Source organism: Dermochelys coriacea, chromosome 1 (genome assembly GCF_009764565.3).
Source record: "Dermochelys coriacea isolate rDerCor1 chromosome 1, rDerCor1.pri.v4, whole genome shotgun sequence".
In the NCBI taxonomy this organism is placed as follows: domain Eukaryota; kingdom Metazoa; phylum Chordata; order Testudines; family Dermochelyidae; genus Dermochelys; species Dermochelys coriacea.
Window position 1 is genome coordinate 97655684 of NC_050068.2, and position 17852 is coordinate 97673535.

At 40.7% G+C, this 17852-nt stretch overlaps 1 protein-coding gene across 1 annotated transcript; it reads right to left on the reverse strand.

The window, feature by feature from the left end:
- Positions 1-13512: 13512 nt before the first annotated feature.
- Positions 13513-14524, reverse strand: LOC119849797 (2-oxoglutarate receptor 1-like). The gene is given in 3 exon segments (XM_038387018.2): positions 13513-13556; positions 13559-13663; positions 13666-14524. Coding segments are annotated over 3 exon segments (1008 nt in total).
- Between the last annotated feature and the right edge of the window lie 3328 nt (positions 14525-17852).

Genomic DNA, 17852 nt, shown 5'->3' on the forward strand with positions numbered 1-17852 from the left:
TGCTTTCTCCCCCCAGACATATCATCTGGTCCACTCTCCGCATTGGTACCTGTGGAGAGAACATGAAAGCGGTTAGTTACCTGTGTCTGTGTTACTGGAACCCGGACATTCCGCTTACCTCTTCTGGAGGACACATGTTGCCAAGCTTCTTCACTGGCCTCTTGGCTCCTCTGTGCAACCTGCTCTATATCTTTAGAGCTTTGTGCCCCTAGAAGGCTATCCTGAGTTTGGTCCAGAAAATCCTCAGTCTCTCGTATACAACGCAGGGTCGTTACCTGTTGCTCCAGACCTTCAATCTTCTCTTCCAATATGGAGACCAGCTTGCACTTTGTACAGACAAAGTCGCTTCTGTCCTGTGGAAGAAAGACAAACATGGCACATCCAGTGCAGGTCACAACAGCTGAATTCCCCCCTTCCATATCACCTACCTACTACGGAGGTTCCTCAGAGACGTTGGCAAGATGTAAGCCTCACTGGGCTCACTCCAGGCGAACTCCCAGGCAAACTCCTGCTGTGAGCTGCTCTGCTGTCCCCGCTGCTCCGCTGCCGCTCAGCTGGTTCGCGAGGCTCCGGCTATTTTTAAACAGCCAGGCTTCCCTGACGCAAACACACAGACACCCTAATGCCCGCCCCCTGCAGGCTAGCAGCCAATCAGACACTCACTCAGGCTCCCTCCCAGCAAACACACGCTCGGATACTTCCTCAGCAAGCAAACACACACACTCGGATACTTACCAGTCCCAGGCAAACTCCTGCTGTGAGCTGCTCTGCTGTCCCCGCTGCTCCGCTGCCGCTCCTTGGGGTCATACACAGGGGCTTGTCCCTGCTGCCCCACAGCTTCTGCCTGGGACAGGGTCAGGGGGCACTGGGGAAGCGTCCCCTCCTGCCCAGCGCTGCTGCCCCGGAGCGGGGTTGGGGTTCTGGGCTTCTGCCGCCTGGCAATGGATTTTTTCTGGGGGGCCCCCAGTTGGCCAGGGCCCCTAAGCACAGGCCCCATCAGCCCAGTGGCTAATCCATACTGGGCATGGGGCATCTCTGGCAGTGCCTGATATACCATGTTGGTCTTTTTGGCCTGATCTGCACTTAACATTTAGATTGACCTGTCTATGTTGCTCAGGGGTGTGTAAAAACCAGACCCTTGAGAGGCGTATTTAAGCTAATTTACACCCAGTGAAGTGGCAGCTAGATTGATGGGAGATTCTTCTGTTGACCGCGTTACCACTGCTCAAGGAGGTAGATTATCTAAGTTGATGGAAAACCCGCCCTTTTCAAAGTAGGAAGCATCTACATTACAGTGACCTAGCTGCAGCTCTGTTGTGCTTGTAGTGTAGACATAGTATAGACTTCAAAGAATGTTGCTTTGCTCAATCACTGCAATGAGGGAACAGTAAAGGGGTTAGATTAATTTTAGATCCTCTTTGAAGCTTTGATACCCCCACTAATGACCAATTGAGAATAAAATCTACTTTAATTGATTGAAGTCTCTTTAATTGTTAACATTTTGGCATGTTTTACCCAGTTTGCCAACTGGCTGCAGGTAGGACTACAAAATCATACTGCAGGAAAGAGATGTAATGTGAGAGTAGTAATATTATAACTCAAACAGTTTTTACTGTTGGTCCCCAGTGCAGCTGGTTCCCTGTGCAGCAGTCGAACATTGTCACGTTCTTCTAAGTGGAATATCTGGTAAATGAGCAGAACATGAGTTTCATTTTGCTAAATGTACCAAACATTCATCAGCAATGAAACAATTAACATGAGTAACACAGCAAACAAAATTATTGTGGTAATGCATAAACACAGCAGCCTTAGAACAATGATGCTGTGTACTTTTGTCATTGCTGTCAAAGCTGACGTATATTATAAATACTGTGACACTGGCTATTAAAGTTTGTAATAATAGGGAGGGGGAGAAAAGTCACACCATCATGTGACAGATTACACTTCTAAGGAAGAGTGAGATAATAAAACAGGCTCTTAGTAGAGGCCTTGGGTGTTAAAAAGAACACAAAACAGCTCTTTGACAATCAGATTTTTGTTTTTCAAACGGCACAGTTTTCTTAGGAAGCTATAAAATAAAAAATATATATAACAATGCCATGGGTGATTGTCTCATCTAGCATTCTGCTAGGTTTTCTGACCAAACTCATCGTATGGTGAGTTCTCCCACAAAATACAACTCTGCTACTGCACATCTCACTGGGCAGTGCCAATGTAAATCTAGTGTAAAAGTTCCTAGATAGGCTCTTATGCCTTGAATCAGACTTTATGGACAGCTCTTCAACTGGTGTAAATTGGTTGAAACTACAGTAAAGAACAGAATTATTAGACAGAGAGAAACATAGTATCTTGAGGAAGAGTAACTTGGCTTTTATAAGGGGAAATAGTGCCTTACTAATCTACTAGAATGTTTTGAGTGTCTGTCAGGCTGTCTAGAGTGGCTCACAAATGTGAGTAACTATCTCAGGGGAGACTATTACAAAGCTCCAGCTAGCACGTTAAAAATAGCAGCATGGATGTTGTAGCGGGGTGGGCGAGCGAGCTGCTTGGGCTAGTTACCTATTTCCAAGTGGTCCTTTTTTTACTAGTATTGACAGGTTTCAGAGTAGCAGCCGTGTTAGTCTGCATTCGCAAAAAGAAAAGGAGTACTTGTGGCACCTTAGAGACTAACACATTTATTTGAGCATAAGCTTTCGTGAGCTACAGCTCACTTATGCTCAAATAAATTTGTTAGTCTCTAAGGTGCCACAAGTACTCTTTTTACTATTAATGTTTGTCTGCCCTCTAGTGGAAATTGATATTATAGCACTTAATAGAGTGCTAATAATTACCTGTTTCAGTAGGGCTGTTTCTCAATCTGGGTCATGAGGGATGGGAGTGTGAAAGGAAAAAATTCATATGCACAGCATACAGTGTTGGCATGAAGGTAAGTGACTGCATTCTTGACCAAAGATGGGACCAAGCTGAAAATTCAGATCGATATTCTGATCCAAAGTTTGGAAGATACATTCCTATCAAGGGTTCTAGTTCATTACAGAGAGATGGACCAGAGCCAGATCTCCAGTGAAATTTGGGGGCCAAATTCTTGTCTGGTGTAAATCAGCATAGCTATTCTGAAGTTAATGGAGCTACACCAATATACATCAGCTGAGGATTTGGTCCCATCTGTGTATAGATGAGAGATATTGTTGGTTTGATCCCACCTCTACACTACACGGACATGCATGCTTGAGGAGCAGCAAGGGGATTTTTCTTCTTCACAGACACAGAATATGATGTAGGAACTGGATGGTGGCATATATTGAGCTGGCATGGTTCTAGTTGAAATTTTATCATTAATACTTAACAACCAAAAAGGTTAAAGGTAAAATTCTCAGAAGTGCCTTTGTGACTTTGCACTTTAAAAAAAATTACCTAAACGCTCTCATACTAGATATAAAAGTTGTCATTATTGCTATAGGAGCCTGTGTCTGCTGGAAGATCCCACAGCCATCCTAGATTCATGGATACTAAGGTCAGAAGGGACCATTCTGATCATCTAGTCCGACCTCCTGCACGACGCAGGCCACAGAATCTCACCCAACCACTCCCACAAAAAACCTCACCTATGTCTGAGCTATTGAAGTCCTTAAATCATGGTTTAAAGACTTCAAGGAGCAGAGAATCCTCCCTCAAGTGACCCGTGCCCCATGCTACAGAGGAAGGCGAAAAACCTCCAGGGCCTCTTCCAATCTGCCTGGAGGAAAATTCCCTCCTGATATGGCGATCAGCTAAATCCTGAGCATATGGGCAAGATTCACCAGCCAGATACTACAGAAAATTCTTTCCTGGGTAACTCAGATCCCATCCATCTAATATCCCATCTCAGGGGATTAGTCCTATTTACCCTGAATATTTAAAGATCAATTACTTACCAAAATCCCATTATCCCATCATACCATCTCCTCCATAAACTTATCAAGTAGAATCTTAAAACCACATAGATCTTTTGCCCCCACTGCTTCCCTTGGAAGGCTATTCCAAAACTTCACTCCTCTGATGGTTAAAAACCTTCGTCTAATTTCAAGTCTAAACTTCCTGGTGGCCAGTTTATACCCATTTGTTCTTGTGTCCACATTGGTGTTGAGCTTAAATAATTCCTCTCCCTCTCCTGTATTTATCCCTCTGATATATTTATAGAGAGCAATCATATCTCCCCTCAACCTTCTTTTAGTTAGGCTAAACAAACCAAGCTCCTTAAGCCTCCTTTCATAAGACAAGTTTTCCATTCCTCGGATCATCCTAGTAGCTGTTCTCTGTACCTGCTCCAGTTTGAATCCTTTTTAAACATGGGAGACCAGAACTGCACACAGTATTCCAGGTGAGGTCTCACTAGTGCCTTGTATAATGGTACTAAAACCTCCTTATCCCTACCGGAAATACCTCTCCTGATGCATCCCAAAACCGCATTAGCTTTTTTCACAGCCATATCACATTGGCAGCTCATAGTCATCCTATGATCAACCAATACTCCAAGGTCCTTCTCCTCTTCCGTTACTTCTAATTGATGCGTCCCCAGCTTATAACTAAAATTCTTGTTATTAATCCCTAAATGCATAACCTTACACTTCTCACTATTAAATTTCATCCTATTACTATTATTCCAGTTTACAAGGTCATCCAGATCCTCCTGTATAATATCCCGATCCGTCTCTGAATTGGCAATACCTCCCAGCTTTGTATCATCTGCAAACTTTATTAGCACACTCCCACTTTTTGTGCAAACCTTGCATACTACAGATGTCAAACTAACTGGCCTGTAGTTACCCGGATCACATTTTTTTCCTTTCTTAAAAATAGGAACTATATTAGCAATATATTATATTATATTATATCCTCTTGTTATTGGAAGCATGTCTACTAGTTGAACCACTTAACTGGAAGAACTGTGTTCTTATCCTGGCTTTACCACCAGACTTGTTGTGTGACCTCAGGCAAATCACTTAAATTCTCTGTACCTCAGTGTCCTAATCTGTAAAATACAGATAATATATGCAAGGATCGCAAAGGGCCTTGCAAACATGGAGTTACACCTCAGAAAACTCCTTTGTTCAGGATCTGTGGCTTTTCTGTCAGAAGATAAATTCCTGCTGACAAATATGTAATAAAATGACTGGAATAGACTTTTTAAAAAAAGTTTAAAACCTGAAATCACTCAGTACAATTTTTGTCTTTCTTCCATCCACTACTCATTAAACAATTGGGCCAAAGCCATGTATTCATTGAAGAGTTGCCACTTTAGGGTCATTCACACACGAAAGTACACTCCATCTCTAGGCCTACCCCAACTTTTTGTCAAACCACATCATCTTTGTCCATCTTTGGGACTCTGTGATGAATAGTATAACTACAGTACAGGGAGGAATGTGTACTTTACAAAACCCCAGGCCAATTCATTTAAGTGTTAGTATAGATCAAAGTGTTAAACGTATAAGCATGTATTCAGATGTTTAAACTTCATGAAAACTAGTGGAATGTTACTTGTATTGTTTTCACTTATCTGTTCCTGTTACAATGTAATAGCTCACATTTACATTGGAAATACCCCTGCAACTAAATAACGCATCAGACATCAAAGAAGCCTTGTGAAACGCTAATGAAGGACATAATGACTTTAACAGAAAATGCTAATTCCCAAGCAAATGGCCATTGTGGTTTGATGACCTGAGGTCAGAGACTCAAAGTGCATTCCTCACTCAACATCATCAAAGCAAAAGCCCATAGAGATGGAGACACTGTCAGCTTGCTTTCTATGTGAAGATACCATAAATATGGATTCAAAGAAAGATCCTTTGTCTCTGGACTTTTTTTGAAAAAAGGATCGGGCCCACTTGAAGCCGGGGGACCTGCCGCACGGCAGTCGAAGGCGGGGGAGACTCAAGCATGCATGTCCGTGTAGTGTAGAGGTGGGATCAAACCAACAATATCTCTGGACTGTTTGGATTCTAGCAGGGCAGAAAAAATGAACAAGAAGACAGAGATCCCCAGGGTTATTCTGGGTAGCCCTGAGAGACTTTGGGGAAACTGGCGGATTACTACACCTCTATTACCATTTGGAATTGTAGACTGTTACTCACCTGTATATATATTTTACCTGATTTAACCTCTCAAAACTCTCATTTTCTTTTTCTTAGCTAATAAACCTTTAGTTAGTTTACTAAAGAATTGGCTGCAAGAATTGTCTTTGGTGTAAGATCTGGAGTATCAATTGATCTGGGGATAGTCACTGGTCTCTTGGGACTGGGTGAAACCTGATGTGGTGTGATTTTAGGTTTGTGACCTTTTGTCATGAAGTTCAGTTTGTCTGGGTGGCAAGATTGACTGGAGAGTCTGAGGGGACTGTGTGTGACTCCATGGTGAGACTGATCGTGATCCAGGAGTTCACATTTGTTACTGGCTTGGTGAAATCTAATTATAGAACTTACCACCAGTTTGGGGTGTCTGCCCTTGTTTGCTGACAGTCTGCCCTGCGGTAGGCACTTACAGTTGTGAGCCACTCCAGTCAGCATGATAGTAACCAGAAGGTCTGGACAAGGATTGTAGCAGAAGGGTTGGAGAGGAAAGAATGGTTGCCTGCGATGATCGGTGGCTCCCCATACTGGGGTGAGGCTCCACAATCTAAAGGGAAGGACACTTGGTCACCCCACATGTCCATCACCCCCCACCACCCCACCCAATGACGCACACTACAAATATATAACAAAATAAACCCACAATTAAATAACTTCCTCTACAAAGTCTGAGTTCCGGGCTTTATTTGTAAGCACTGATAACATAACTAATACCTGTACCCAGGAAGTGACCACCGCTCCCTGCTCTATTTTAGGTATTAGTGACATCTGCTGTTGTATAAACAAAGAGCCTTGAAATGAGATCTTGGAAAATAAAATGCCTTTCAGTTTACCATTAAAGATTCCACAAATAAAGAATTGATGATATTATACATTGCACTTTCATGCAGAAGCCCAGAGTTTCTCTCTGGTTTTATAACCTATTTTAGAGTTTGACTTTTATTTTTTGAAGGACTTTCAGCGCAGGGCTTGAAAACTCATTTTACTTTTCTACTTTCAGTCCCACAATATGACTCAAATAAAAAGGGGCTTTTCTTTCTCACAGGTTTGTCTAAAGTGCCTTTGTGTCCACTCAGGCACTAAACAAATGAGACACTTCAGGCAATAGGACCACTATTCTTCTCTGCTTTTAGGCAAACAAGCTTTGAAATATTCTTTCATTGGAGCGAACTGTTTTCCCTAGGCTTAATGGCACTAATACTACTTCAGCTGACACTACTGATTCCTTCTACTTTCAGAAAACAACTGAGTCATGGAGGAACAACAAAGTATTTTCTTTCATGTCCCTTCTTCTTTCCTGACAGTAGGGTCAAATAAACACACTTGTCTGCACAAGTTCAGGAAGAGGTTGAACAGCATTTTGTTAATTTGCAGGGAAAGGTTCTATTGGCTTTTGTTTAACTACGGGTACGTCTACACTGGCACTTTGTAAAGCAAAACTTTTGTCGTTCAGGGGTGTTAAAAAAACACACACGCTGAATGACAAAAGTTTTACCAACCAAAAGCACCGGTGTGAACAGCGCTTTGTCGGCAAGAGCACTCTCCTGCCAGCAAAGCTGCTGCCGCTTTTCGGGGTTGGACTTTTTTTGTCGGCAAGAGAGCTCTTTTCTCCCAACAAACAGCGGCTACACTGCGCGGCTTTTAGCAGCATGGCTGTAGCAGCACAGTTATGTCGCTAAAATCTCCGTAGTGTGGCCATACTCTTAAACTCCCTCAACCTGCGTTTTCAGAATAGAAAACAATGCCTGATACAAGTGGTCACTAAGTTTCGTTTGCACTTGTAGGTCAGCTTACCATCTCAGCCATAGGTGAGACCTACACTAGGCCTACGTTATCCAGCAGTGAGTCTGAAATTACATGGCATTTCCTTCCAATGGTTTGGCTACTTTACTTTAGTATAGTGTTACTTTATCATTAAAGTGGCAAGCCTCCTTAGTGTGGATGCAGTCATACCAGTATAAAAGCGATCAGACTTGTATAGCTTATTCTGGTTTGGCAACTTTTATCCTGGTATAAATGTGTCCACCCTGGGTCTTTTACCAGTATAACAGTCAGCAAATGGGAAAAAAAAAATCACACCTGTAATTACTGGTTTCAGAGTAGCAGCCGTGTTAGTCTGTATTCGCAAAAAGAAAAGGAGTACCCGTGGCACCTTAGAGACTAACAAATTTATTAGAGCATAAGCTTTCGTGAGCCACAGCTCACTTCATCGGATGCATTTGTAATTGACATAGTTATACCGCTACAACTTCAAGCAGAGACCAGCTCCAAGTTGTTTCACTCTTGCTTCCCTAGCAGTCTAATAAGCACATTATTAGCTGTTATTAAATGCAATTTACTTTAAATAGTCCCCAACTCTTAAATCTTCAGTGTGCTTCTGCTCTAGGATATGACTTATAACTGAACTGCAGAAGATTAAAGCTGGAGTTTGACAATTGGGTTAGGGCCCTTCTCATGCACAAGGGAAGAGGTGATGTTGGGGAAGGGAGTAAGATTAAATTTGCTCATTACCCTCCCCCAGGAACCCTTGATTGCAAATAACTTTCTCACTACAACCCACCCAGTTTGTATGTGACTGTGATTAATTAGCACATTAGCTAGATGTGTCCACAATAGCAATTAGCAATTAAATAGTTTTGACATTAAAATCATCAGGCATAAGCATTAACTTCCCCCTGAAAGTTGTGAACTCATTCACTGCTCAGCTATTTTTTTCAGGCTGTCTGCAGACTCAGGCAGCTAACACTGCATTGATACATACTTAGTTTACCTGAATGTCATTGCAGCTGTAAAAGCTAGAGACTTCTTAATAGAAGCTTGCATTCTAGAGCATAGTTATGCGGCAATTTAATATTAATCTGCAGTTACGCAGCCACATAGTTGCTATAGTGCTCTGGCTAGAGGTTCTAAGGAAAAACCTCCTTTCTTTTGCTGGAATTGAAGCACTTATGCTTGTTCACCAGTAAAATTACAGCTCCTAAAAAAAGAAACTAAAGAAGTCTCACAATAAACAAAAGTTTCAGAGTAGCAGCCGTGTTAGTCTGTATTCGCAAAAAGAAAAGGAGTACTTGTGGCACCTTAGAGACTAACAAATTTATTAGAGCATAAGCTTTCGTGAGCTACAGCTCACTTCATCGGATGCATTTGGTGGAAAGATGCAAAGAGTTCTTTCAGAAATAGTTCAAAGGTTATAGTCCAATGTTTATATTTCAGGGTGGTCCAGTCAGAACTCTCAGTCCTTGTGGGTTAGGCTTCCCCTGCATGAAATCTCAAGCAGATCTGAGATAAAAAGATTTGGGACCCAAAGGTCTTTAATACAATTCCAGGACTTCTTTGACAGATCGGAGTCCTTAGTCAAACAATAGGCAGTCATGTGGACTTTGAAGTGGACCCATTTCCTATGCATAGCTGGTAATTATCCACACAGATTATTACAAGGCAATAGCCTGTTTTTCCACCATTCGCAGATAATTTCCTCTACATTTCAAAGAGAAATGAGTACGGTGACATCCTATGTTTACAGTTCATTTAAATGTTAAGATGTTCTTTTGATCTCTGAATTAACAGAATACAGCATAGGCAGGGACTGTTTGATTATACTGTTGATTTTTACCAATATATATGTAAATACACAAAAACACAAACATTATCTCATCATATGTTTTTAAGGGTTGAATTTGAGCCATTTATCCTGTATGACAGGTTTCAGAGTAGCAGCCGTGTTAGTCTGTATTCGCAAAAAGAAAAGGAGTACTTGTGGCACCTTAGAGACTAACAAATTTATTAGAGCATAAGCTTTCGTGAGCTACAGCTCACTGTGAGCTGTAGCTCACGAAAGCTTATGCTCTAATAAATTTGTTAGTCTCTAAGGTGCCACAAGTACTCCTTTTCATTTATCCAGTAGGATGTTTAATCCTTTCTGGTCACGCATCACAATTCCCACATTCTTTACAAAATGATGTGCAATCCGAATCTGGCCATCTCATTCTATGTATATTTGTCTTGCCTAATGGGGACTCAATCATGACTGAGACTTCTGTGCACTACCACAAACATATAATAATGCTAATCTGTAATGGCCATAAGTGGTCTTGGTCTGTATTCTACATTTCTTTTAAAAGATGGCACTTCCAGTGGCACAGTACCCTGAGTGCCTTGCTGGGGCATTGATTTAATACTGAAGGCTAGGAAAGAGTGGCCACTTCTAAATTGCACTACCACTTCCTACAGCACTTAGGGGGGAAAAACAATCAAGATTAGACATTGAGGTGTGTCAATAGCTGAACAATAGGTTGATTTAGATGCTCTGACAATGAACACCAGTGTAGGAAACTGCATGGATAGAGACAGTGACCATCCTGTTACCAGATGCTACATGTAAGGGAAGAAATTATACCAGGAATGGTCAATTATTTTTTTTCAAGGTCCACATTTCTTGGTCAAGGTCCATACTCCAGAAAAAAAAATTTCACACTGCAATAACAATAGTGATAATAAGTAAATAAAAATTTTGCAGACCACTCAAAAGCATCTGTGGGACCGGATTTGGCTCATGGTCTGCCTATTAACTACCCCTCAATTAGACTGATACAGAGACCAGCAGATGGGTGCATAGACGGTGTAGAGGGGAATGTTTTGTATCCATGAAACATTGGAATTCTTTCTGTGACAAGAGGCAGCTGTTTGGATGTAGGTGGTCTCTTCTGAAGCAGAAAGAGCAGCAACTGCTGGTTCAAAACAGTTATTAATTAATCAACTTTAAACTAGGTAGGAATACATGAGACAAAATTAGAAAAGAGGGGAAGCAACCAAATAAGAGTAGAGTCTACATTACAAACTTACAGCTGCGCTACTGTACTGATGCAGTTGTGCAGCTGTAACACTTTTGGCGAAGCGGCTCTTAGCCAACAGGAGAGAACTCTCCCATTGGCTTAATAACTCCACCTCTACGAGAGGCAGTAGCTATGTCGGCCGGAGAAGCTCTCATGGTTATTCATACCCATTGTAACTTGCTTATATTAAATACGTGTTAAATTCTGCTTTGGCTTTTGGATGTTCATTTCCTCATTCTAGTCAATCATATTGCTCTTCCTAGTAGATTGCTGTATTTTTGACTCTTTCCTGGGAAACCTAACCAATGCTTTTTTCTGGTGTCAGGGTATGGTTTTGGTGAAGGGCGACATTGTATGAGATCAGAAAGTAATTTGTGTTAAAAAAAAAGCCCTGGTACTAAAAACAAAAAAAGTAAAGTCAACATCTGTGTGCAGATGTGGTCACCCCATCTCAAAAAAGGTATATTGGAATTGGAAAAGGTTCAGAAAAGGGCAACAAAAATTATTAGGGCTATGGAATGGCTTCCAAATAAGGAGAGAGTAATAAGACTGGGACTTTTCAGCTTGGAAAAGAGACGGCTAAGGGGAGATATGATTGAGGTCTATAAAATCATGACTGTTGTAGAGAAATTAGATAAGGAAGTGTTGTTTACTACTTCTCATAACACGAGAACTAGGGGTCACAAATGAAATTAATAGGCAGCAGATTTAAAACAAATAAAAGGAAGTATTTCTTCACACAATCACAATCAACCTGTGGAATTCCTTGCCAGAGAATGTTGTGAAGGCCAAGACCATAACAGGGTTCAAAAAAGAACTAGATAAATTCATGGAGAATAGTTCCATCAATGGCTATTAGCCAGGATGGGCAGGAATGGTGTCCCTACTCTCTGTTTGCCAGAAGCCGACAATGAGCAACAGGTGGTGGATCACTTGATGATTACCTGTTCTGTTCATTCCCTCTGGAGCACCTGACACTGGCCACTGTTGGAAGACAGGATACTGGGCTAGATGGACCTTTGGTCTGACCCAGTAGGGCCGTTCTTATGTTCTTATATAATAGGTTATCTAAATTAAAATTGCTCACATTCTGTCACGAAATGTAATGCCAAAACACTCATTTCTTTTGGCGAGTACCTGAATTTATGCAGGTCCCAAGCTTCCAGTCATGTAGGCTAGGAAGAGGGGAACAAGGACTGATTCTGCCAGGTACAGCAAGACTAGGGGATGAGACCCTCCAAGGGCTTACTGCTTCGCCCATAACCTTATAGTTCCTCTGATGTCAGCAGACTGTACTTCACAACTTGGATTCTGGACAGCAGCCCATCTCCCTATAGTGGAACCCGGGGAAAGTTACATTTGAGAAATCCACAACTTGATCTATTCTGCAGAATGTTCTTGCTGCTGAAATACAATATTTAGATAGTCTAATAACAGACATACAAGTGGGAACAAGCCCTGTTTTGAAGGAGCATCTGCTACGTTGCCTTTCTCACTTTTACAGACCAGAAAATTAAACAAACATTTGTAGACAATAATGTTTCTGCTGGCTCTTTTTGAAATGAACAATACTTTTCAAAAAGATACATTGGCCAAGGTCACATATGCAAAGTGTTGTAAAGCCACTATGCAGCACAACTCTCTCTTATTAATTAGAATTAATTGTATTTTAGCACTATAAGAAACATGTGGTGGTTAACTCCCCCACAGTAATCACACTACATTGTCATGTAACCCTCTCTGAGTGTGAATCAAAGGTGCATTCCTGAAACCAGGTATCTGGCTCACTGGTATACACATACATGATTGCCACCTAGAAGCTAATAGGCAAAGTCCACACTTTAATAAAAAATTTGCAATGATAAAAATGGGCAATTTAAAATAATAAACATGTTAAGTGGTTTGCAGTACTGTTTGTAAAAAATGTTTTCAGTGTTTGATGCTTTAAAGTTTAAAATGCTCTCAAAACTATAGAGTTCAACATCTGGGATGCATATTAAAATGTTTTTGTGTAGTTATATTACCTACTTAATCAAGAAATGGCTCTGCTCAGGGCATGTTAGTTTTTGTATTGTTTTATTAAATGACTAACAAAATAATATACTATGTTTGTAACTCAACTTTTCAATCATCATCATCTGTGGCATTTGGCACAGTCTACTAAATAAGATACTGTATCAATGATAACATGGAAGTTGTATTCGTGTTGTGAGGTCAACAGTGAGGCTCCCATTGTGTTTAAAATATGCTACTGGCAAATCCATATTGAATGGAGTGCTAACTGAACTCTTAAAGACAGGCTACTCAGGTAACTTCTGACCAACTCTATAAGTGTTTCCTCAAAAATACAATAAAATGAATAAATAAAAAGTTTAATTTAAAAGTAATACAAGTCACCTATTAACCATGACATACATATAGCCTAATCCTAAACCTCTGCAGTTTTGGGATGCTATTTTGGAGAGGCAGAGAGGCCATCTGCAATTTTATTAGGAAACAAAATTGAACATAAAAGAGGTTACAGGACAAGTGCAATCAAATGCTTCTATGCTTCTTTTTTAAAGGACGACTTACTTATTCACATCACTGTCATTCCCGGTGTGCTGCACATAGTGTTTAACTTACATCTTGAAAGAGCAAGGATGGCCTGCTGGAAGTTGTCTCCCATCACAACATAAAGTAATAGGTTACCACACATGTTTAGTGCAGCTAATGGTCTGAGGCAATGTAAGCAGCGTGGATTTGGTTTTCAATGTGGCAGCTAACTGGTTGAAGTCGTAATTCTATCCGAATGCCCCTAAAGACATGAAAGGGTAGGAAGCACACATAAAAGACCATCAAGAGGAGAATGGCAAGTCTGCGAGCCTTCTGCTTGTAACAAGCGTGAGTATGAGGCCCTCTAGTCAAAGTGTAGATAATGACAGTGTAACATAGAGTCACAACCACTAATGGCTGGTAGAAGGCTAACCCAGACAGAAGCCAGTTATACCACTTAATAGTGTCCAGGTTTTCAGAACTAGTGAGATCCAGGCAAATGGATTTGTTTTGGTCCTCTCTTGAGGTAATTAAAAAATTGCCAGGACTGGCAGCTACCAGGGAAATCACCCAAACTGCAGTACAATCCACCACTGCCCATCTCCTTTTCTGAATAGAGAAGAACTTCACCGGATGGACAATCACGGAGTAGCAAAAGATGCTGAAGCAAGTGAGGAAGAGGAGGCTGCTGTACAAGTTGAAGTGGAAGCCAAAATGGATAAACTTACACATGAAGTCTCCGAAGACCCAGTGATCTCCATTGGCATAGTAATGTATCAGGAAAGAAAGGCTTGTTAAGTACAGTAGGTCTGTGAAGGACAAGTTGAATATAATGATGGTGCTGCTCTTCCAGGGCCTCATCTTGAACCTGTATACAGAAATTGCAATAATATTCCCTGGGAAGCCCACCAGAAAGATTATGCTGTACATACGAGGGAGATAGAAATTCTTCAGAAGCATATCTACATTGGTACAGTTTGTATAAGCAACTGCATGGCTTTGCAACGAAGTTAAGTTGGCTAAGTCTTCAGTTGTATTCATGGCCATTTTCTTACTGCCTTAGCAAATGGTAAAGAAAAGAAAAATTTTTAGTTTTCACTAATAAGTTAATGCAGCACTTTAACCATATCACTATATAATGGACTTTCACAGATCGAAACACAAGAGTCTGTTAAAATACTTGTAATAAAGGCTGTTATGCGTCTGAAACAGCATCAAGTCCTCCTGTATAACTGCCCAATTTAATAGTATTAACTTTTTTGAATAAGAAAAGGACTTGTTGCTTTGGTGGAAGCTGATCTGATAGGGTGACCTTTGTTTTCTTAAGTTACAATTTATGGTATTTTTAAACTGATCAGCTCAGCATTACAAAGTAAATCTCAGAGATAGATGTACTGCACATGAATGACAAAGCTGCCACACTTACAACTGAAGGCAGTTTCAGTGTTTTAGGGCATGAAACATTACCCTCAATAATGTCAGGAAATCTCCTCGTGCTTTTATTGTTGCATTCAGCAGGGGCCAGCCGGAGAAAAAAAGCAACCTTGCAGTCTGGTGACATTCATCATTTATTTTTATGCAAAAAGAAAAGGAGGACTTGTGGCTACAGCTCACTTCATCGGATGCATTCAGTGGAAAATGACTGTATTTTACACTGAATGCATCCAATGAAGTGAGCTGTGGCTCACAAAAGCTTATGCTCAAATAAATTTGTTAGTCTCTAAGGTGCCACAAGTCATCATTTTCTTTTTGAGGATACAGACTAACACAGCTCCTACTCTGAAACCATTTATTTTTATGATATCTCTTGAATTCCCCCCTTGGCCAAAAAAACAGATTACTCATTTATTGCCTTTTTTTTTTGAAAATCATAATCTTGTCTCAAATTTGCTGCTTTTTTAACTTTTCTGGCATTTTCCATAGCTTTAGTGTTTTAAGAAATCATCAGGTGATCTTTGAAAAGCAGGTCATTGATTTTTCTTAATTCTGTTTTTATTTTATTTTGAAATAATAAAAATGACGTTGTCTATTACCATAATTTTCAAGGCTTGGAATCAGTACCTGGACTTTAATCAATAACTCTGAGATTCAACAGGAAAAGTTTTAGCTGCTAAGCTAAAGAGGACTCTACTTATCCTGTCACTAATAATCCTCTGGATAGCTTCTTGCCAGTCATCTAGCATCTGCAGGCTGATGCCATCAGCACTAATTTTGGCATGCTGTTATTTTTAACTTTTTCTGTTTAATTTCTAATGCAAATGATGAAAATGTTGTCAAAAAACAAATAGGCAAAAATAGGCCACACAATGTTCTCATTCAGCAGCAACGTGTTATGCACTATTGCAGTGGCACCTATGTTTTGTAAAGCCAAATGTCCTTTGAGTCAGCTCATCACTTCTTCCCTTTAATGCAAAACGGATGAAGGTATTGGCCAGAGATGATCAGTAGGCATGGAATGGGGAAATGAAAGAGGATTGGAACTTACATGGTGAGACCCTTTTGCTCCTGTACTTTAATAGTGGATGCTCTGAACAATTTAAAGTGTTGGCCTGGAGAGGGGAAAAGGGTGAAGCCAGCATCAGCCATTTTATATGGAATCAGCCCCTGGGCAAGGGAATGTCTTCATCTCCTTCAAGTATTCCCTTGTGGCGTTGGTGCTCAGATAACATTCTTCATCCTTCTTCTTAAAAAAGCTGAATGTGGAAGAAACACTGTGAGCCTTATAGTTTATGAAGTTGATAAATTAGTGTTTAATGAAAGGGTTATTACTATTAGTTGCTATGCATATGTTCGGCCCTGTCAAGGTTTTAATAATGGTGTTTGACATAAAAATTGTATATTCTCTTCTGAAACATTGGAATAATTCCCCTCCCCCTTTATAAAGCAGCCTCCTCACCACTACTCCCAGTTTAAGAAAATGAGACTATTGTGTCCAGTTGAAAGTACAGGGGGAATTTAGGTAGGAAGAAGAAAATTGCTCACGTTAGAATTTGGTCGATACCCCTGTGCAAACACATCCTTTCTTCTGAAAAGCGTGATGGATTTTTTAATCACCACAAGCGATCCAAGCCCTGATTCAGTTCTTTCCAGAAAGATGCCACTTCCAATAGCACAGTGTCCTATAACAGTCACTGGGGCACTCGTTCTGTACTAATTCGAGAGGAAGAATCCTGTTTCTTGAATCACCAATACAATCCCCTGTAACCTCAAGGGTTGGTGGAGGGGCTGGGTTTCATATCCCAAGTATTGACCAAGAACAACCTCCACTGAGTTTTGAGATTTGACAAAATCAAAGCCCGTGTTCAAGATTTTAATTACAACTTGTGAAAAATATTTTATTGGAATATTTTAAAAATGTTAAAATAATGGATTACCAATTGAGGTGCAGGAGAGCTTGTCAAATATTTGCCAGTGTTTTAAAAACTTTGTAGTTTGAAACAGTATAAAAGAGGGTTTAGCTAAATCAATGACATATCTTTAGGCCAGTGGTTCTCAGCATTTTCTATATGGGAACCTCCCTCCCATATAGAATTCTGAGAAGGGCAAGATAGTTGTGATCCTCTGACATCTGTTCACAACCACCCTGGAAGGTTCATACCCCTAGACTGAGAACCCCTGCTTCAGGTTAAATAGGGAAATGGCTCCCAACACAGCACTTAAATGATGGAGAAGTGAGGGAAATATGGCTAAAAGAAGCAGGTGGTGGGTAAAAGAATTATAATATCCTTTCCAAATAAGTTTAAATCTATCACTATGATTTAGGTGTTAACCAGATAAATGACAAAGGGTCTAGTCCTGCAACAGGAGGTTTCAATGGATTACCTCTTACAGGAAATACTCAGCACCATACAAGTCCTGGCCCTTAGAAAGTACAGCCATAAAAATGTGAAGGGTACTGATGTTATAAGAAGACTCTTTCAGCTGCCAGCCTGTCCCTGCTGCCAACATGCCAAAGACAAAAAGCTATACAGAGGGTACAACAGACCCCCTAACATCACTTAGGAGTGTGACACTCGAAAGCTGCAGTCCCTGCTGACTAAAAGATTGGATCACTTGCTTTTCACAAATGCCATTCCTTTTATTGTTTACACAGTATCTCACATAGCAGGCCTTGCCACTGTTCTGCGTGTAAGTAAGAATCCCTTAGGGTGTGCCAGCTTGCAGGCAAATCAATCAGCAAGCAATTTATTGCTGATGAGCATGAGGGATGTTTAGAGGTGTCCAGTGCTACTGTGTGTGATATATTGGCCTAAATCCAGTTCTGAATGTCTGTCACATTATTAGCTGTAAAACAACCTGTTACTGGAGCAACAAAAAAGAGGAGACAGACAGGCTCTGCTGCTTGGCTTTATTATTTTGTTTTCTGAATTACACA